This window comes from Agelaius tricolor, unplaced genomic scaffold (genome assembly GCF_023055355.1).
Source record: "Agelaius tricolor isolate 1412-34295 unplaced genomic scaffold, bAgeTri1.0.p SCAF_55, whole genome shotgun sequence".
NCBI lineage: Eukaryota > Metazoa > Chordata > Aves > Passeriformes > Icteridae > Agelaius > Agelaius tricolor.
Genome location: NW_027269315.1, coordinates 1,984,076 through 2,006,131, shown reverse-complemented (window position 1 = coordinate 2,006,131; position 22,056 = coordinate 1,984,076). Strand labels below are relative to the sequence as shown.

General features: G+C 53.8%; 2 protein-coding genes across 2 annotated transcripts in view; both read right to left on the bottom strand.

Annotated features, from left to right (window-relative positions):
- Positions 1 to 287: 287 nt before the first annotated feature.
- STAC3 (SH3 and cysteine rich domain 3) lies at positions 288 to 12,446 on the bottom strand. The gene is given in 13 exon segments (XM_071456169.1): positions 288 to 562; positions 564 to 602; positions 1,290 to 1,401; positions 1,403 to 1,425; positions 1,956 to 2,007; positions 3,645 to 3,739; positions 3,833 to 3,881; positions 5,533 to 5,603; positions 6,316 to 6,407; positions 6,494 to 6,569; positions 9,190 to 9,287; positions 9,390 to 9,648; positions 12,381 to 12,446. Coding segments are annotated over 13 exon segments (1,092 nt in total). The 3' UTR covers positions 288 to 502.
- Positions 12,447 to 17,679: 5,233 nt separating this feature from the next.
- The window catches only part of R3HDM2 (R3H domain containing 2), a 91,756-nt gene continuing 87,379 nt past the window's right edge, over positions 17,680 to 22,056 (bottom strand). The window contains 1 exon segment of the mRNA XM_071456167.1: positions 17,680 to 18,558. Coding sequence (XP_071312268.1) covers positions 18,182 to 18,558 — 377 coding nt within the window. The 3' untranslated portion in view covers positions 17,680 to 18,181.

Sequence of the window (22,056 nt, the reverse complement as noted above, 5' to 3'; positions counted from 1 at the left end):
CCAGGTGCCACCGAGCCCCCCCCACAGTGACCACTGACCCCTCCCCTGAGGGCCACTGGCACCTCCACAGTGCCACCCCCCCCCGAGCCCCCTCCCATTAAATCCACACCGAGACGGGGGGGTGGGCACAGCCGTGTATTGCCAGCACCGGGGGCACGGGGGGCACCGGGGCAGGACCCCCCCAGGGACCCCCAGGACTGAGGGTGCCCCCCCCGACCCCAAACCTGTCCCGCAGCCAGGGCCCCCCCCATCCCAATCCCAATCCCGGGTTTTTTTCCCCATTTCCCATCCCCAGGGTGCCCCATCCCATCCGTGCCCTGCAGCCTCTCTGTCCCCATCCCGGGGGGGTCTCTGGCCCCCAATCCCGGGGGTCTCAACCCCCCCATCTCGGGGGTCTCAGCCCCCCAATCCCGGGGCTTTTTTGGGGTTTTCCCCCCCATTTCCCATCCCAGGGTGCCCCCATCCCATCCGTGCCCAGTCCCGGGGGTCGCAGCCCCCCTCCTCAGATTTCCTCCAGGAAGTCCACGGGGAACAGCCCCACTTTGCGGCCCGTGAACACCTTTGACGTAGCCGTTCACCTCCTCTCCCTTCTGCACCACGATCTGGGGGGGACAGCGGGGTGGGTGAGACCCCCCGAGACCCCCCCCAGGACAGGAGAGACCCCTAGGGACCCCCAGGACAAGGGAGACCCCCGAGAACCCCCCCCAGGACAGGGGGAAACCCCCAGGAACCCCCCCAGGACAAGGGAGACCCCCCCAGGACAGGAGAGACCCCCGAGAACCCCCCCAGGAGAGGGGAGACCCCCAAGGAACCCCTCAGATCAGAGGGGACCCCCGGGAACCCCCCCAGATTAGGGGAACCCCAGGAACCCCCTCAGGACAGGGGAGACCCCCAAGAACCCCCCCAGGAGAGGGGAGACCCCCAAGGAACCCCTCAGATCAGAGGGGACCCCCGGGAACCCCCCCAGATCAGGGGAACCCCAGGAACCCCCTCAGGACAGGGGAGACCCCTGACACCCCCCCCAGGAGAGGGGAGACCCCCAAGGACCCCCCAGATCAGAGGGGACCCCTAGGAACCCCCTCAGGACAGGAGAGACCCCCAGGAACCCCCCAGAGCAAATGAGGAAGGGTCGGGACAGAGCAAATCTCATCTGCTGGGAAGGATGATAAGGATAAGGATGATGATGATGATGATGATGATGCTGTTTATGGGGTGCAGCTGGTTTGGGGGGCTTGGAGAGGGGCTTGGGGGGGTTCCCTGGGTGATTTTGAGGGGGGGTTTCGTCTCACCTGATCCTTTTTGAGCGTGATTTGCCCGATTTCCCGGTTTCCCACAAAGGAACGCGTCACTTTGTGCACCCGCTCGCCCGCCCGCACCCGGATGATGAAATTGGGGGGAAAAACCAACTTTCTCCCCGATTTTCCCCTGCGAGGAATTCAAGGAGTGTAGCATTGTGTGTTTATACAGGTTTTGTTGTAAAGTTGGGGATTTTTTTTAAAGTTAAGTTTATGGTTTGACCCTCGGTTCCCCCCATATTCTCTCCGCATAATGGTTTGTTCCTGAGTTGTTTGTCCCTCGTTTTTGCGGGACAAGACTGCAAAGGAGGCGTTGAGGCCGATTTGGGGGTCCCAAACCCCCTTCCCCTGCCACGATAGGGGGTGCCAGGATAGGCATTGTGTGTTTTCTACAGCTTTTGTTGTAAAGTCGGTTATTCTTTATATAAATTAAGATCATGGTTTCACCCTCTGTTCCCCCCCATGTTCTCTCCCCTCATAATGGTTTGTTCCTGAGTTGCTCGTCCCTCGTTTTCCCGCCAGTGACCGGGCGGGACGAGACTGCAAAGGAGGAATTGAGGCCGATTTGGGGGTCCCAAACCCCCCTTCCCTGCCAGAATAGGGGGGGACAGAAGTATTGAGAAGTTTTGGGGCCCCCCTCAAGTGTTGTCCCAGCCTTACCCGCCACCATTCCTCGTTGGAGTCATCGACCACCGTGATCTTCTCCCCTGGGCTGGAAGGGAAGGGAAGGAGGGGATCTCTGAGGGGGGAAGGACCCCCACTCATCCTTGGGTGATTTTCCCACCCGAGAAAAATCTGATTTTCCTTCAGAATCATCAGGAAAACCAGTGGGGAAAAGCAGGGTGGGAAAAGCAGTCAAGAAAAATCTCATTTTCCTTCAGAATCAGCTCCTCCAGTCCTGAGTCTGCGCAGCCCACGAGCTCAGGGACTGCCCAGAGCAGCTCAGCCTTGGGAAATGCACAGAACCACATCAAGCAAAACCCCAAAAAACCCCCAAAAAATTCAGGAAAGAGCCCAGGACAAAGCTGGGAAATCCACTGAGTTTTTTGGGGTTTTTTGGGGTTCTTCCACCAAGAAAAATCTCATTTTCCTTCAGAATCAGCTCCTGGGACACGCAGCCCGCGGGCTCAGGGACTGCCCAGAGCAGCCCAGCCTTGGGAAATGCATGGAACCATGTGGAGCCAGACTCCAAAAAGCCCAAAAAATCCCAAAAAAACCCCCCAAAACAACAACAAAAAAAACCCGAAAAAGATAAAAACCCCCCAAAACCCCCCCAAAAAAACCAAAAAAAATCCAAAAAACCCACAAACCCCCTACCAAAAAACCCAAAAAAACCTTGGGAAAGAGCCCAGACAAAGCTGGGAAGTCCACGGAACCACATTGAGCCAAATCCCAAAAAAAACCCCCCAAAAAACAACAAAAAAAACCACCCCAAAACACCTCGGGAAAGACCTCAGTACAAAGCTGGGAAATGCACAGAACCACGTGGAGCCAAACCCCCCAAAAAAAACCAAAACCCCCCAAAAAACTCAAAAAAAAACCCCAAAAAAACCCCAAAAACCAACCAAACAAACAAAAAAACCCAAACCCAAAAACCCCAAAAAATCACAAAACCACAAAAAACCCCCCCAAAAAACTTCGGGAAAGAGCCCAGGACAAAGCTGGGAAATCACGGAACCACATCGAGCCAAACCCAAAAAACCCTCAAAACCCCCCCAAAAAAACCCCAAAACAAAACAAAACAAAACAAAAAAAAAACCAAAAAAAAAAACCAAAAAACTCAGGAAAAATCTCATTTTTCCTCCAGAATCAGCTCTCCAGCCCCAAGCACGGGCTCAGGGACTGCCCTGAGCAGCTCAGCCTCGGGAAATGCACAGAACCACATCAAGCCAAACCCAAAAAACCCCAAAAAAAAACCCAAAAAACCCCAAAAATCCCAAAAAATTTAGGAAAGAGCCCAAGGAAAAGCTGGGAACTCATGGGAAGTCCAGGTCATCCTCCAGGGCTCAGGGACTGCCCTGAGCAGCTCAGCCTTGGAAATGCACAGAACCACATCAAACCAAACCCCAAAAAACCCCAAAAAAACCCCCAAAAAACCCCAAAACCCTCCAAAAACCCCAAAAACCTCAGGAAAAAATCTCATTTTTCCTCCAGAATCAGCTCCTCCAGCCCCAAGCACGGGCTCAGGGACTGCCCTGAGCAGCTCAGCCTTGGGAAATGCACGGAACCACATCAAGCCAAACCCAAAAAAAACCCAAAAAAACCCCAAAAAACCCCAAAAAAACCCCCAAAAAAACCCCAAAACCCCCAAAAATTTAGGAAAGAGCCAAGAAAAAGCTGGGAACTCACGGGAAGTCCAGGTCGTCCTTCTCCAGGGCTTTGAAGCGATAAAGTGCCACGAAATAATGGGACTGCAGGAACCCCCCTGGCTGGGGCTTTTTGCTCTGTGGGGTTTTTGAGAGCCCTGAGGGTCACCCGGGCAGATCCCATTGGTTTTTCTCAGGTGTTTTTGGGTGCAGGGTGAGGATTTGGGGTACCTTGTCGTCTGCCGGGCTCTTCTCAGCTTTTTTGTCCCCCTCGAGGCACCTGGGGAAGGCAGGAGGGGTCAAAAATGCCGAGGTTTGATGGGGGGAAGCCTCCAAAGGTGGGGACGTGAATTGGGGGAGACGTTTTATGAAGGGAAAAACCCAAAAACAAAAAAAAACCCCAAAAACCCAACAAAAAAAACCCAAAAAACCAAAAAAAAACCCAAAGGTGGGGATGTGAATTGGGGACCCTTTTTCTGCAGGGAAAACCGCCAAAAAAACGCCCCAAAATAACAAAAACCCAAAGATGGGGACAAGAATTGGGGAGCCTTTTTCTGAAGGGAAAACCCCCCAAAAAACCAAAAAACGCCCAAAAAACAAACCTAAAGGTGGGGATGTGAACTGGGGACCCTTTTTCTGAAGGGAAACCTCCCAAAAAACCCCCCCAAAAACAGAAACCAAATGTAGGGACATGAATTGGGGACCCTTTTCCTGAAGGGAAAAACCCCCCAAAAAACAAAACCAAAGGTGGGGACAAGAATTAGGGGACCCTTTTTCTGAAGGGAAACCCCAAAAAAACCAAAAAACGCCCCAAAAAGAAAACTGAAAGGTGGGGACATGAATTGGGACCCTTTTTCTGCAAGGAAACCCCCCCAAAAAAACCAAAAAACGCCCCAAAAAACAAAACCCCCTCCCAAAAAACAGAAACCAAAGATGGGGACATGAATTGGGGACCCTTTTTCTGAAGGGAAAAACCCCCAAAAAACAAAAAAACGCCCCAAAAAAACAGAAACCAAATGTGAGGACATGAATTGGGGACTCTTTTTCTGCAGGGAAATCCCAAAAAACAAAAAAAAAACCCCAGAAACCCAACAAAAAAAAAAACCCAAAAAACAAAAAAAAACAAAGGTGGGGATGTGAATCAGGGACCCTTTTTCTGAAGGGAAACTCCCCAAAAAACCAAAAAAAACCCCAAAATAACAAAAAACCAAAGATGGGGACGTGAATTGGGGACCCTTTTTCTGCAGGGAAAAACCCCCCAAAAAAACCAAAAAACACCCCAAAACCAAACAAAAAAACAAAGGTGGGGACATGAATTGGGGAGCCTTTTTCTGAAGGGGAAATCCCAAAAAAACAAAAAAAACCCCAAAAACCCAACAAAAAAACCCCCAAAAAACAAACAAAAAAAAAAACCAAAGGTGGGACATGAATTGGGGACCCTTTTCTGAAGGAAACCTCCCCAAAAAACAAAAAAAACCCCAAAATAACAAAAAACCAAAGATGGGGACGTGAATCGGGGACCCTTTTTCTGTGGGAAATGCCCCAAAAAACAAAAAAAAACCCAAAAACAAAGCCCCCCCCAAACAAAACCCAAAGATGGGGACGTGAATTGGGGACCCTTTTTCTGAAGGGAAAAACCCCCAAAAAAACCAAAAAAAAACCCAAAAAACAAAACCCCCCCAAAAAAACCAGAAACCAAAGATGGGGATGTGAATTGGGGACCCTTTTTCTGAGGGAAAACCCCCCAAAAACCAAACCCCCCCACCCTAAAAAACACATCCAGGGGGTCCCCATGGGTCAACCAAAAAACCCCCAAAAACCCCCCATAAAAACCCCATAAAAACCCCCATAAAATCCCCATAAAAACCCCAAAAACCCCCATAAAAACCCCAAAAAAACCCCATTAAAAATCCCTAAAAACCCCTCGGCGCTCACCACCCTCAGCTTTGCTCCCCACCGGCTTCGTGGCCTCGGGCTCCTCGTCCATCATCGCTGCCAGGGGCTGGAAGGCAAAAAAGGTGCAAAATTGGGGGATTTTGGGGGTTATTGGGGTGGTTTGGGGGGTTATTGAGGGGTTATTGTAGGGTTATGGAGTTATTGGGGAATTTGGGGGGTTATTGGGGGATTTGGGGTATTTGGGGGGGTTATTGGGGTATTTGGGGGGGGTTATTGAGGGATTTTGGGCGGTTTATTGGGTGCTTTGGGGTATTTTGGGGGTTATTGGGGATTTTGGGGTGGTTATTGGGGTGTTTGGGGGGGTTATTGGGGGATTTTGGGGTGGTTATTGGGGATTTTGGGGTGGGTTATTGGGGGTATTTGGGGGTTATTGGGGTATTTGGGGGGTTATTGGGGTATTTGAGGGGTTATTGGGGGATTTGGGGGGTTATTGGGGTATTTGAGGCGTTATTGCAGTATTTGGGGGGGTTATTGGGGTATTTGGGGGGTTATTGGGGTATTTGGGGGGTTATATGGGGATTTTGGGGGTTATTGGGGTATTTGGGGGGTTATTGGGGTATTTGGGGGTTTATTTGGGTATTTGAGGGTTATTGGGGATTTTGGGGAGTTATTGCGTATTTGGGGGGTTATTGCGGTATTTGGGGGTTATTGGGGTATTTGGGGGGTTATTGGGGGTTTGGGGGGTTATTGGGGGGTTATTGGGGTATTTGGGGGGGTTTATCGGGGGGTTTTGGGGCGATCCCGACCCCCCCACTCACGTTTTTCTTGTCGTCCTGCCCCTTCTTGCGCTCCTTGTTGGCCATGATGACCCCGGTGCGCAGCGTCTCGAACACGGGGTCGCTCCTGTTCCCTGCAGTGGGGGGGTCAGGGAGGGGTTTGGGGGGCTCGGGGACACCCCCAAGGAGGGGACAGCGGTGCCACAAGGACAGGGGTCACCGAGCTGCTCCTTGGTGGCGCCGAGCTGCTGCTCGCTGTACAGGGGGGAGCTGTAGGCGCGGCGGAACCCGGGCGGCTGCGGGACACGGGGACGGGGGGCGCAAATCAGGAACCCCCCCGAGGCACCTGGCAGAGTTTGGGGACCCCCAGAGTGGGATTGGGGGGACCCCTCAGGGACAGGAAATGCCCAGGGCTGGTGGCACCCGAGTCCTGCCCGCAGGGACCGAGGTTGGCACTGCCAGGGGTGCCCCCTTTTGGGGACTGGATTTGGGGTCGCAGCATCAGGCACCTCTCAGAGCCACCTGGCAGAGTTTGGGGGGACCCCCAGAGTGGGATGGGGGGACCCCCATAGACGGGAAATGCCCAGGGCTGGTGGCACCTGCGTGGTGCCCACAGGGAATGAGGTTGGCACTGCCGGGGGTGCCCATTTTGGGGGCTGGAGGGGCGGGGGTCGCAGCATCAAACACCTCTCAGACCCACCTGGGAGAGTTTGGGGACCCCCAGAGTGGGATTGGGGGGACCCCCAGAGTGGGATTGGGGGGACCCCCAGAGCCGGGAAATGCCCAGGGCTGGTGGCACCCCGAGTCCTGCCCACAGAGGCTGAGGTTGGCACTGCCAGGGGTGCCCATTTTGGGGGCTGGATTTGGGGTCACAGCATCAGGCACCTCTCAGACCCACCTGGCAGAGTTTGGGGACCCCCAGAATGAGATGGGGGCACCCTCAGAGTGGAATAGAGGCACCCCCAGAGTGGGATTGGGGGCACCCCCAGAGCCGGGAAATGCCCAGGGCTGGTGGCACCTGAGTCCTGCCCATGGGGTGCCCAATTTGGAGTGTGGGGGGGTCACAGTATTGGCACCCCCCAGAGCCACCTGGCAGAGTTTGGGGACCCCCAGAATGAGATGGGGGCACCCTCAGAGTGGAATAGGGGCACCCCCAGAGTGGGATTGGGGGGACCCCCAGAGCCGGGAAATGCCCAGGGCTGGTGGCACCCGAGTCCTGCCCACAGGGACCGAGGCTGGCACTGCCAGGGGTGCCAAATTTGGGGACTGGAGGGGGGGGGGGGTCACAGCATCGGGTACCCCCCGGAGCCACCTGGCAGAGTTTGGGGACCCCCAGAATGGGATGGGGGAACCCCCAGAGTGGGACGGGTACCCCCATAGCCAGGACATGCCCAGGGCTGGTGGCACCTGCGTGGTGCCCATGGGGTGCCCAATTTGGAGTGGGGGGGGGTCACAGCATTGGCACCCCCCAGAACCACCTGGCACAGCTGGGGGGACCCCCAGAATGAGATGGGGGCACCCCCGGAATGGGATTGGGGCACCCCCAGAGCCGGGAAATGCCCAGGGCTGGTGGCACCTGCGTGGTGCCCCGCGGGGGCTGAGGCGGGCACTGCCAGGGGTGCCCATTTCAGGGACTGGAGGGGATGTCACAGTATCGGGAACCCCCCAAAGCCACCTGGCAGAGTTTGGGGACCTCCAGAATGAGATGGGGGGACCCCCATAGCCGGGAAATGCCCAGGGCTGGTGGCACCTGCGTGGTGCCCATGGGGTGCCCAATTTGGAGTGGGGGGGGTCACAGCATTGGGCAACCCCCAGAACCACCTGGCAGAGTTTGGGGACCCCCAGAGTGGAATAGGGGCACCCCCAGAGTGGGATTGGGGGGACCCCCAGAGCCGGGAAATGCCCAGGGCTGGTGGCACCCGAGTCCTGCCCGCAGGGACCGAGGCGGGCACTGCCAGGGGTGCCCATTTTGGGGGCTGGAGGAGGGGGGGTCACAGTATCGGGTACCCCCCAAAGCCACCTGGCAGAGCTGGGGGACCCCCAGAATGAGATGGGGGAACCCCCAGAGTGGGACTGGGGGGACCCCTCAGGGACAGGACATGCCCAGGGCTGGTGGCACCTGCGTTGTGCCCACAGGGACCGAGGTTGGCACTGCCGGGGGTGCCCATTTTGGGGGCTGGATTTGGGGTCGCATCCCCCTGGAGCCACCTGGCAGAGTTTGGGGGACCCCTAGAATGAGATGGGGGAACCCCCAGAGTAGGACTGGGGCACCCCCAGAGTGGGACTGGGGGGGACCCCTCAGGGACAGGAAATGCCCAGGGCTGGTGGCACCTGTGTTGTGCCCACAGGGACTGAGGTTGGCACTGCCGAAGGTGCCAAATTTGGGGGGTCACAGCATCAGCCACACCCCAGAGCCACCTGGCAGAGTTTGGGGACCCCCAGAATGAGATGGGGGGACCCCCAGAGTGGGATTGGGGGGACCCCCAGAGCCGGGAAATGCCCAGGGCTGGTGGCACCTGCGTGGTGCCCATGGGGTGCCCAATTTGGAGTGGGGGGGGTCACAGCATTGGGCAACCCCCAGAACCACCTGGCAGAGTTTGGGGACCCCCAGAATGAGATGGGGGCACCCCCAGAGTGGGACTGGGGGGACCCCTAGAGCCGGGAAATGCCCAGGGCTGGTGGCACCTGCGTTGTGCCCACAGGGACTGAGGTGGGCACTGCCAGGGGTGCCAAATTTGGGGACTGGATTTGGGGTCACAGCCCTCCGGAGCCACCTGGCAGAGTTTGGGGGGACCCCCAGAAGGGGATAGGGTCCCCCTGAGAGCCAGGACATGCCCAGGGCTGGTGGCACCTGCGTGGTGCCCGCAGGGACCGAGGCTGGCACTGCCAGGGTGCCCCTTTCGGGGTGGCACTCACGATCTTGCCGAAGCAGCGCTGCATCTCCACGTAGCCCTGGCAGTGGTGGTGGATGTTGGTTTTGCAGTTCTTGCACCTCAGCCCGAATTTGTTGTTGACTGCGGGGGGTGGAAAGCACAGGGGAGGTGACAAAGGTGACACCGCGGCCGTGGCGATGTCGCGACAGAGCCCCGCCCCCTCCCCCCCCTCTCAGGACTCACGGACGATCATGCGGGCGCAAACATCGCAGAATTTGGGTTTTTTGAAGTAATGGTCTTTGAATTTGTGCGGTTTGTCGTTCACCAGTTTCTCCGGTTCCGGAGGGGGCTCGGGCTCCTCCTCCTCTTCCTCCTCCTCCTCATCCTCGTAGATGTAGAAGAGGGGTCCCCCCGAGGGGCTGACCAGCTCCCCGTTGGGTTGAGCCTCCTGAGCCGGCTCCTCTTTGGGTTTTCGCTGGAAAATTTCCTTCAGCTTCTGCAGCTGCTGGGGCAGGAGGGGATGGAGGGTGTGTGGCCCAAAAAAACCCCAAAAAACCCCAAAAAAAACCCCAAAAAACCCCAAAAAAACCCCATCCCACAGCCCCTGCCCGGGCTGGTTCTGCCAGGGCAAACCAGGGGTTCCTCAATCCCTCCAGAAACAGGAGCAGACCCCAGGAATGCTCAGAATTTGGGGATGGTTCAGAACTCAGGACATCGCTCCTGGTGCCCAGAGCTGGGGGGCTCAGAGACCCTGGCACACGGCCCAGAGCACCTGGGGATTTGATTTTGAGCCCTGGAGCAAATCACCAGCTTTGGGTGAGGAGCTGAAAGTCACAGAGGTTTAAATGGTTTGATAATAAAATTATCACAGGGTGTAAATGGAGGTTTTAGGATTTTTGGTTTGGGGGTTGTGGGGACAAGATGGAGGAATTTGGGCATCTCCTGCCTTGTTCTTCTTCTCCTTCTTGGTCTCCATTTTCTGCAGTGATGGTGGCACTTTGGGATTGGTTTAGAGTAGAGACAAACTGTCTAACATAGGGGATAGGTGTTGGGAAGTGATTGTAAATATTGTACATGTAGCTTTTAGTACAAAAAACTAACACCACCCCAAGGGCTGGAAACAATTCCCAGCTTTGTGTGAGGAGTTACAAGCCACAAGAGTTTGAGTAGAATGAGAGTGAATTAATCACAGGGTGAAAATGTAGAATTTTGGGGTTTTTGAATGGGGGTTCAGGAGGCAAAACAGAGGAATTTGGGCATGTCCTGTCCCTGTTCTTCTTCTCCTTCTTCTTGGCCTCCATCTTCTGGGTGATGGTGGCACTTTGGGATTGGTTTAGAGTAGAGACAAACTGTCTAACACAGGTGATAGGGACTGGGAAGTGACTGTAAATGTATTATTTGTACAAATGTTATTTGTAGTTTGTATGGTGAAGATTGCAATGCAAGATGTTTTCTATTTCCATCTGTATGGCAGATTATCTTTGTCAAGTGGGCAGTTTGCCTTATCTGTCTCTTTGAGTGCTCACAATCACTCCTCCCTCAGGAGGGGACATTGCTGATAGCAGCTATGGAATGTCCCTGCATGGCTGATAAGAACTACAGCATCCCATTGGGAGATGAGAGCCCAGAGGGAGGAGCCAAGCATTCCTACCTGGACACAATCTGAGATTTCAAACATTCCTACCCGGATACAATCTGAGATTTCAAACATTCCTACCTGGACACAATCTGAGATTTCAAACATTCCTACCCAGATACAATCTGAGATTTCAAACATTCCTACCTGGATATAATCTGAGATTTCAAACATTCCTACCCAGACACAATCTGAGATTTCAAGCATTCCCACCTGGATACAATCTGAGATTTCAAACATTCCTACCCAGATAGAATCCAGAGTTTTTGAGACACCAGCACAGTTTCTCCACTGGATTCCCCAGAGGAACAGCAGCTGCCTCTCCTTCCCCTGGATCTCCAGAGGCAGAATCCATCCTTCTCTACAGATCCCCCTTGCTCCAGCAGAACCACCCCTGACACTGCAGGAGGGCTGAGCCACAATTCCAATGGGACTGATACCAACACCCTGACCCACAGGGTGTCAGGTTGGGTTCTGACTCTGGCAGTGTTGTTCCAGTGCACTGCATTCTTTATTTTATCCTTTCTTTCTTCCCTATTAAAGAACTGTTATTTCCTGCTCTCATTTCTTTGCCTGAGAGCCCCTAAATTTCAAATCTATAACAATTCAGAGGGAGGGGGTTTACATTCTCCATTTCAGGGGAGGCTCCTGCCTTCCTTAGCACACTCCTGTCTTTCCAAACCAAGAAACCTCTGAGTTAAGGGACTTCAGCTTTTTGCATTTTCCAAGCTCTGCCACGCTGGCTGCTCCTTTTCTTGGGCTTGGAGTGGTGTGAGAGCCTTTTGTAATCGAGTTGTGTTCATTACTTAAGGCTTGCTTGTGGGATTGGCCTCACTTTTCCTACCCTTTCATACTGGGAAGAGTTCATCACAGACAGAAACCAACCTGCATTGCTCTGCTCTGAACTCAGATCACGTAGGGCTGTTAATTAACCCTTGAACAAATGAACCCTTAGTAGGAGCTGCACCACGAGGATGTCCTGATCCAACATCGAGGTTGAGGAAGGAAATTCAGGGGAAATGCCAGGCTGGGAAATGCCCAGCTTAAAAATTAAGGGGAAAAATGCCCAGCTTAAAAATTAAGGGGAAATGCCCAGCTTAAAAATGAAGGGGAAATGCCAGGCTGGGAAATGCCCAGCTTAAAAACTATGGGGAAAAATGCCCAGCTTAAAAATGAATGGAAATGCCCAGTTTAAAATTAAGGGAAATGCCCAGCTTAAAAATTAAGGGGAAATGCCCAGTTGGGAAATGCCCAGCTTAAAATTAAGGTGAGATGCCCATCTTAAAATTAAGGTGAGATGCCCAGCTTAAAATTAAGGTGAAATGCCAAGCTGGGAAATGCCCAGTTTAAAATTAAGGGGAAATGCCCAGTTTAAAAATTAAGGTGAAATGCCAAGCTGGGAAATGCCCAGCTTAAAAATTAAGGGAAAATCCCAGCTTAAAAATTAAGGGGAAATGCCCAGCTTAAAATTAAGGGGAAATGCCCACCCCACACCTGTCTGGATCCAGGACCCCTGGCCCCCCAAAGCCTCCTGGGGTGCAGACAGAGAGGGAACATCCCCCATGAGCCACCCCAGGCGCGCCGGGGGCTCCACTTACCCGGCTCTTGGGTTTCCCAGCTGCAGCGGGCGAAGCCGGCGGCTCTGGCACCTCCTTCTCCGTCATGCTGGGAGGGCAAGAGCAGGAATGCTGTGGGCTGGGCAGATCCACCCTGCTGGGTGGGCACTGCCACCCCTTCCCCTGGCACAGACGCCCTCTGTGTGTCCTGCAGCCCTGCCCGGGCTGGTTCTGCCCTGGATCACTCCCAGTGCCCATCCCACAGTCCTGACCATGGCTGGTTCTGCCAGGGCAAACCCTGAGTTCACTGAAGGACAGACACCCTCTGTCTGTCCTGCAGCCCCAGGCAGGGCTGGTTCTGCCAGGGGAACCCTGGATCATTCCCACTGCCCATCCTGCAGCCCCTGCCCGGGCAGGGCTGGTTCTGCCAGGGGGAACCCTGGGCTCACAGCAGGACAGACACCCTCTGTCTGTCCTGTGCCCCTGCCTGGGCTGGTTCTGCCAGGGGGAACCCTGAGTTCACTGAAGGACAGACACCCTCTGTCTGTCCTGCAGCCCCTGCCCCTGCCCAGGCTGGTTCTGCCAGGGAGAACCCTGGATCACTCTTACTGCCCATCCCACAGTCCTGACCAGGGCTGGTTCTGCCAGGGCAAAGCCCTGGTTCACTGAAGGACAGACACCCTCCGTCTGTCCTGTGCCCCTGCCTGGGCTGGTTCTGCCAGGGCAAACCCCGGGTTCACTCCCAGTGCCCATCCTGCAGCCCCTGACCCAGCCAGGGCTGGTTCTGCCAGGGAGAACTCTGGGTTCACAGCAGGACAGACGCCCTCCGTGTGTCCTGCAGCCCTGCCCGGGCTGGTTCTGCCCTGGATCACTCCCAGTGCCCATCCCACAGCCCTGACCATGGCTGGTTCTGCCAGGGGAAACCCTGGGTTCACTCCCAGTGCCCATCCTGCAGCCCCTGACCCTGCCAGGGCTGGTTCTGCCCAGGCAAACCTTGAATTCACAGCAGGACAGACACCCTCCGTCTGTCCTGTGCCCCTGTCCGGGCTGGTTCTGCCAGGGGAAATCCCTGGATCACTCCCACTGCCCATCCCACAGTCCCTGCCCAGGTCAGGGCTGGTTCTGCCAGGGCAAAGCCCTGGTTCAAAGCAGGACAGACACCCTCTGTCTGTCCTGCAGCCCCTCAGCGAGCACAGGGGGCACTGATGGGCACACAGGGGGCACTGATGGGCACACAGGGGGCACTGATGGGCATCACCGGGTTGGCACCGGGGCAGGAGCTGCTCCAGCATCCCCCAAATCCATCCTGGTGCCACCCAGAGCTCCCTGGTTTGGGAGATACCCACACCAGCCAGGAAAACCAGGCAGGAAAAACAGTGAGGAAAAACAGCAAAACCAAAAACCAGCCAGGAAAACCAAAAACCAGCCAGGAAAACCAGTCAGGAAAAACAGCCAGGAAAACCAGGTGGGAAAATCAGCCAGGAAAACCAGCCAGGAACCAGTGAGGAAAACCAGCCAGGAAAACCAAAAACCAGTCAGGAAAAACCAGCCAGGAAAACCAGTCAAGAAACCAGTCAGGAAAACCAGGTGGGAAAACCATCAGGAAAAACCAAGCAGGAAAACCAGTGAGGAAAATCAGTCAGAAAAATCAGCCGGGAAAACCAAACAGGAAAACCAGCCAGGAAAACCAGCTGGGAAATCAGTCGGGAAAACCAGCCAGGGAAAACAGCCAGGAAAACCAAAAACCATCCAGGAAAACCAGCTGGGAAAACCATCGGGAAAACCAGTGAGGAAAATGAGCTGGGAAAACCAGTCAGGAAAACCAGTCAGGAAAACCGGTCAGGAAAACCATCCCAAAATCCATCAGGAAAAGCAGTCAGGAAAACCAAAAACCAGCCAGGAAAACCATCAGGAAGACCAGGTGGGAAAACCAGTCAAGAAACCAGCCAGGAAAACCAAACAGGAAAACCAAAAACCAGCCAGGAAAACCAAAAACCAGCCAGGAAAACCAGGTGGGAAAACCAGTCAGGAAAACCTTCTGGAAAACCATCAGGAAAACCAGTCAAGAAAACCAAAAACCAGCCAGGAAAACCATTCAGGAAAACCAAAAACGATCAGGAAAACCAAAAACCATCAGGAAAACCATCGGGAAGCAGGAACAGGAGCAGGGCACCCCAGGGCACAGCGGGAACGGGACACCCTGAGACCCCAGAGCCCCGGGGGTGGCCAGGGTGGGCACGGGGGGCACGGGGGGCACACGGGGATCATGGGGGGCACACGGGGCACACGGGGGGCACATGGGGCACACGGGGGGCACACGGGGCACTCGGGGGGCACACGGGGCACACATGGGGCACACATGGGGCACTTGGGGGGCACACGGGGGGCACACGGGGTGCATGGGGCGCACACGGGGGGCACACGGGGGCACTCGGGGGGCACACGGGGCACACATGGGGCACTCGGGGGGCACACGGGGGGCACACGGTGGGCACGGGGGGCACATGGGGCGCACACGGGGGGCACACGGGGGCACTCGGGGGGCACACGGGGGGCACACGGGGGGCACACGGGGCGCATGGGGGGCACGGGGGGCACACGGGGACCACGGGGCGTATGGGGCGCACACGGGGGCACACGGGGATCACACGGGGGGCACACGGGGGGCACACGGGGCACACGGGGGGCACACGGGACGCATGGGGGCACACGGGGGGCACACGGGGATCACTCACCCTGTGCCGGGCGCTCTCCCCCCGCGCTGAAGGAGCCCCCGAGGGGCGGCCGGGGCCGGGGCCGCGGTGGCCGCAGAGCCCGCAGCGCTCGGGCCGGGGCCGGAGGAGTGACAGGGCACAGGGGGACGACAGCTGAGCCGCGCCGGGGCTGACGCCGGGAAATTGGAGCCCCGGCGAGCGCCGGGCGGCAGCGGGCGGAGGAGGCTCCGGTTATTTGCGTTGGTGGTTGCTGGGCGTGCCAGGGGCCCCCCCAGGCTGGGCCGGGATAAAGAAGGAACCGGGCACGGAGAGGGCTCGGGGATTTGGGCACACAAAGGGGTCCAGGAGCTGGGCGCAGAAAGGATCCAGGCTCAGGGATTTGGGCACACAAAGGGGTCCAGGAGCTGGGCGCAGAAAGGATCCAGGCTCGGGGATTTGGGCACAGAAAGGATCCAGGCTCAGGGATTTGGGCACACAGAGGGTTCCAGGAGCTGGGCACAGAAAGGATCCAGGCTCGGGGATTTGGGCACAGAAAGGGTCCAGGCTCAGGGATTTGGGCACACAGAGGGTTCCAGGCTCAGGGATTTGGGAACTCGAAGGGTTCCAGGCTCAGGGATTTGGGCACACAGAGGGTTCCAGGCTCAGGGATTTGGGCACACAAAGGGGTCCAGGAGCTGGGCACAGAAAGGATCCAGGAGCTGGACATAGAAAGGATCCAGGCTCAGGGATTTGGGCACAGAAAGGATCCAGGCTCAGGGATTTGGGCTTCCAAAGGGTTCCAGGAGCTGGGCACACAAAGGATCCAGGCTCAGGGATTTGGGCACAGAAAGGATCCAGGCTCAGGGATTTGGGAACTCGAAGGGTTCCAGGAGCTGGGCACAGAAAGGGTCCAGGCTCAGGGATTTGGGCACACAGAGGGTCCCAGGCTCAGGGATTTGGGCACAGAAACGATCCAGGCTCAGGGATTTGGGCACACAGAAGGTCCCAGGCTCAGGGATTTGGGCACAGAAAGGATCCAGGCTCAGTTTGGGCATTGGAGGTTGAGGGTTTGGTGGGCAGAGGGGCAGCAGTGGGGTCTGGTGTGGGGTGGGGTGGGGTGGATGCCGGGCACCCCCTGGCACCAAATCCTGCAGGGATGGCAGGAGCTGGGATCCTGCAGCCGTAACATTTGCTGAAAAAAATTCTGAAAAATTCCTTTCCTTAGGATTTCTCCTCCTGAGAAGCTGAGAGGCCTCAGGAACAAACTGTAAACAGTGATTATCTGCTGCTGTGGAATGCAACAGGTGCAGCTGGGATTGGTCTCATGTGGTTGTTTCTAATTAATGGCCAATCACAGCCCAGCTGGCTCAGACTCTGAGCCACAAACTTTTATCATTTTCTTTTCTATTCTTAGCCAGCTTTCTAATGAAATTTTTTTTCTATTCTTTTAGTATATTTTTAATGTAATATATATGTATTATTATAAACATATATATTACATGATATAATATATATGTACATTATATAATATATATTATATGTACATATATATGTATATATATATGTACATATATACATATATATCATTTATATATACATATATATAATATATGTATATTATATTAATTATATTATATTATGTTATATTATATACATATATATATTATATGTATGTATATACATATTATATATGTATATATTATATTATAATATATACATACATATATGTACATATATATACATATACACACACACACACACACATATATATATATATATATATACACATATCATATATAGTATTATTACATGGAATAAAATAATAAATCTTCTGACACACAGAGTCAGATCCTCATCTCTTCCTCATCCTCAGCCCCCTGCAAACGCTGTCACCGGGTCCCCACTGCTGCCAGGCCACCCTTGGGTCCCTGCCTGGCTCTGGGTGGGCCCAGGGTGGGAGCTGGAGCCAGCCTGGGTGGGTGGAACCCCCCCTTTCCTGGCAGCTCTTTCCCGTCTGTCCTCGGGAATTTTGGGAGCATCCCTGCCCCTGCCAGGGGCTCTGGCTGTGCCACCCCAAGGCCCTGCCCCTGCCCCTGTCCCTGTCCCTGTCCCTGCCAGCTCCAGGCCAGCAGGAATGTGATGGTTCCTAGCAGGACAGTCCATGCCCCCATTCCTGCTCTGGAATTCCACAGCTGGATGGGGCTGGCAGCTGCAGGAGAGGCCATGAACATCTGTCAGCCCCAGTCCAAATGCTCTGATCCCAGCCTGGATCCCCATTTTGGGATCATCCCTGCCCCTGCCAGCTCCAGGTGCTGCCAGCAGGAATGTGATGGTTCCTACCAGGACTCATCCCTGCCCTGGAATTCCACAGCTGGATGGGAGGCTGTGAACATCTGTCAGGAGAGTCCAGCCCAGTCCAAATGCTCTGATCCCAGTCTGGGATCCCACTTTGGGATCATCCCTGCCCCTGCCAGCTCCAGGCCTGCAGGAATGTGATGGTTCCTGGCACTCCATGCCCTCATTCCTGCTCTGGAATTCCACAGCTGGAGGAGAGGTCATGAACATCTGTCAGCCCCAATCCAAATGCTCTGATCCCCATTTTGGAATCACCCCCCTGTCCCCTCACCCCACTGAAGCAGCACAGAGCCCCCAACCCTGACACAGAACAGGAATTTACATTCAAATGATGGACAGTTTTCCTTTTTTTTTTTTTATTTAAAAACAACCCCCCCCAAATAAAATAAGACCAAAAAAAAAAAAAACCAACCAATTTCCCCCCCCCCCCCCCCCCCCCCAGCAAAATAATAATTCGATTAAATAATAAAATGTGCAGTGAACATACCAATCAACACCTGTATGTGAGGTCCAACACAGTGCTTAAACAAAAAACCATGGGCACAGGGGAGGGGGGCGGGCATGGGCATCACTCCAAAAAAAAAAAAAAAAATTAAAAAAACAACAAAAAAAAAAAAAAAAAGAAAAAGAAAAATGAAAAGAAAAAAAAAAAGAAGAAAAAAAAAGAAAAACCACAAAAAAAAAATCAACTCCTCGTCTCTTAATTATGTTCATATAAATATATCAAGGAAGGAGGGCGAGAGGAGGGGAGGGTGGGAGCAGAAGAGGCCCCGGGGCAGCGGCCCTGGCCGGGCTCTACTGGGAGCTCGCCCTCTCCAGCACCCGCAGGTCGTAGTTCTTTTTGGCCACGCGCAGTTTGAAGCGGCTGAGGGAGTTGTTGAGGCGCAGGGAGGCGTTCTGGGCAGCCAGGGGGCTGGGGAACACGGCCACGATGGTGTATAAGGCAGCGAGGTCACTGTGCCTGCCGTTCTCCGCAGTCCCGCTGCTGTTGTTGGTGTTGTTGGTGTTGTTGTTGTTGTCCCCGCCGCCTCCTCCGTCCCCGCGGCGCCCCTGAGTCTCTTTGAGCCACTGGATTTTGGCACCGGCCATGGCGAGCTGCGTGAAGAGCTTGTCGGCCTCTGTCCGTGTGATGCCCTCGGGCAGGTCCGTCACCTCCAGCACCCGGCCCAGCACTGCAGGGCACGAGCACAGCGTCAGACCGGCTCTTTAAACCACCCAATCTGTCCTTTTAAACCACCCAATCTGTCCTTTTAAACCACCCAATCTGTTCTTTTAAACCTCCCAATCTGTTCTTTTAAACCACCCAATCTGTCCTTTTAAACCACCCAATCTGTTCTTTTAAACCACCCGATCTGTTCTTTTAAACCACCCAATCTGTTCTTTTAAACCACCCAATCTGTTCTTTTAAACCACCCAATCTGCTCTTTTAAACCACCCAATCTATTCTTTTAAACCACCCAATCTGTTCTTTTAAACCACCTCATCTGCTCTTTTAAACCACCCAATCTGCTCTTTTAAACCACCTCATCTGCTCTTTTAAACCACCCAATCTGCTCTTTTAAACCACCTCATCTGTTCTTTTAAACCACCTCATCTGTTCTTTTAAACCACCCGATCTGTTCTTTTAAACCACCTCATCTGTTCTTTTAAACCACCCAATCTGTTCTTTTAAACCACCCAATCTGCTCTTTTAAACCACCTCATCTGTTCTTTTAAATCACCCAATCTGTTCTTTCAAACCACCTCATCTGCTCTTTTAAACCACCTCATCTGTTCTTTTAAACCACCCAATCTGTTCTTTTAATCCAGTTATTCTTTTAAACCCTCCAAAGCACCCTGAAATGTCCCATCCCAATCCCTTCCTTTGTGCAGGGGATCCCAATTCCTTCCCCGTGCCCACAATTCTGGTTTTGCTTCAGGAGATGCAGGCACAGGAACCTGCCAAGCTGCCCCCAGGTGGAATTTATTCTTTTAAACCACCCAATCTGTTCTTTTAAGCCCTCCAAAGCACCCTGGAAAGCCCAATCCCAATCCCAATCCCAAACCCAAACCCAGTCCCAATCCCTTCCTGTGCCCACAATTCTGGTTTTGCTTCAGGAGGAGATGTGGGTTCTCACAGCCACCTCTCCTGGGCACAGGAACATTCCCCAGCAGGAATTTATTCTTTTAAGCCACTCAATCTATTATTTTAAGCCAGAAATTTCCCCTCCAAAGCACCCTGGAATGCCCCATCCCAATCCCTTCCTGTGCCCACAATTCTGATTTTCCTTCAGGAGGAGGTGTGGGTATTCCCACAGGAACCCTGCCAAGCTGCCCCCAGGTGGAATTTATTCTTTTAAACCACCCAATCTGTTCTTTTAAACCCTCCAAAGCACCCTGGAAAGCCCCATCCCAATCCCCTCCTGTGCCCACAATTCTGGTTTTGCTTCAGGAGATTTGGGTACTCCCACACCACCTCTCCTGGGCACAGGAGCAGTGCCAGGCTGCCCCCAGCTGGAATTTATTCTTTTAAACCACCCAATCTGTTCTTTTAATCCAGTTATTCTTTGAAACCCTCCAAAGCACCCCTGAAATGCCCCATCCCAATCCCTTCCTTTGTGCAGGGGATCCCAATCCCTTCCCCGTGCCCACAATTCTGGTTTTGCTTCAGAAGATGCAGGCACAGGAGCCCTGCCAAGCTGCCCCCAGCTGGAATTTATTCTTTTAAACCACCCAATCTATTCATTTAATCCAGTTATTCTTTTAAATCCTCCAGATTACCCCTACCTGCTCCCTGCAATGCCCCATCCCAATCCCTTCCTGTGCCCACAATTCTGGTTTTCCTTCAGGAGGAGATTTGGGTATTCCCACAGGAACCCTGCCAAGCTGCCCCCAGCTGGAATTTATTCTTTTAAACCACCCAATCTGTTCTTTTAAGCCAGAAACTTCCCCTCCAAAGCACCCTGGAGTGCCCCATCCCAATCCCAATCCCAATCCCCTCCTGTGCCCACAATGCTGATTTTACTTCAGGAGATTTGGGTGTTCCCACAGCCACCTCTCCTGGGCACAGGAACACTGCTAGGCTGCCCCCAGCTGGAATTTATTATTTTAAACCACCCAATCTGTTCTTTTAAGCCCTCCAAAGCAGCCCTACCTGCTGCCTGGAATGCCCCATCCCAATCACCTCCTTTATGGAGGGGATCCCAATCCCCTCCAATTCTGGTTTTCCTTCAGGAGGGGATGTGGGTACTCCCACACCACCTCTCCTGGGCACAGGAGCAGTGCCAGGCTGCCCCCAACAGGAATTTATTCTTTTAAACCACCCAATCTGTTCTTTTAATCCAGTTATTCTTTGAAACCCTCCAAAGCAGCCCTGCAATGCCCCATCCCAATCCCTTCCTTTGTGCAGGGGATCCCAATTCCTTCCCCGTGCCCAAAATTCTGGTTTTGCTTCAGAAGATGCAGGCACAGGAGCCCTGCCAAGCTGCCCCCAGCTGGAATTTATTCTTTTAAACCACCCAATCTGTTCTTTTAAGCCCTCCAAAGCACCCTGGAAAGCCCAATCCCAATCCCAATCCCAAACCCAAACCCAGTCCCAATCCCTTCCTGTGCCCACAATTCTGGTTTTGCTTCAGGAGGAGATGTGGGTTCTCACAGCCACCTCTCCTGGGCACAGGAACATTCCCCAGCAGGAATTTATTCTTTTAAGCCACTCAATCTATTATTTTAAGCCAGAAATTTCCCCTCCAAAGCACCCTGGAATGCCCCATCCCAATCCCTTCCTGTGCCCACAATTCTGATTTTCCTTCAGGAGGAGGTGTGGGTATTCCCACAGGAACCCTGCCAAGCTGCCCCCAGGTGGAATTTATTCTTTTAAACCACCCAATCTGTTCTTTTAAACCCTCCAAAGCACCCTGGAAAGCCCCATCCCAATCCCCTCCTGTGCCCACAATTCTGGTTTTGCTTCAGGAGATTTGGGTGTTCCCACACCACCTCTCCTGGGCACAGGAGCAGTGCCAGGCTGCCCCCAGCTGGAATTTATTCTTTTAAACCACCCAATCTGTTCTTTTAATCCAGTTATTCTTTGAAACCCTCCAAAGCACCCCTGAAATGCCCCATCCCAATCCCTTCCTTTGTGCAGGGGATCCCAATCCCTTCCCCGTGCCCACAATTCTGGTTTTGCTTCAGAAGATGCAGGCACAGGAGCCCTGCCAAGCTGCCCCCAGCTGGAATTTATTATTTTAAACCACCCAATCTATTCATTTAATCCAGTTATTCTTTTAAATCCTCCAAATTACCCCTACCTGCTCCCTGCAATGCCCCATCCCAATCCCTTCCTGTGCCCACAATTCTGGTTTTCCCTCAGGAGGAGATGTGGGTACTCCCACAGGAGCCCTGCCAAGCTGCCCCCAGCTGGAATTTATTCTTTTAAACCACCCAATCTGTTCTTTTAAGCCAGAAACTTCCCCTCCAAAGCACCCTGGAGTGCCCCATCCCAATCCCAATCCCAATCCCCTCCTGTGCCCACAATGCTGATTTTACTTCAGGAGATTTGGGTGTTCCCACAGCCACCTCTCCTGGGCACAGGAACACTGCTAGGCTGCCCCCAGCTGGAATTTATTATTTTAAACCACCCAATCTGTTCTTTTAAGCCCTCCAAAGCAGCCCTACCTGCTGCCTGGAATGCCCCA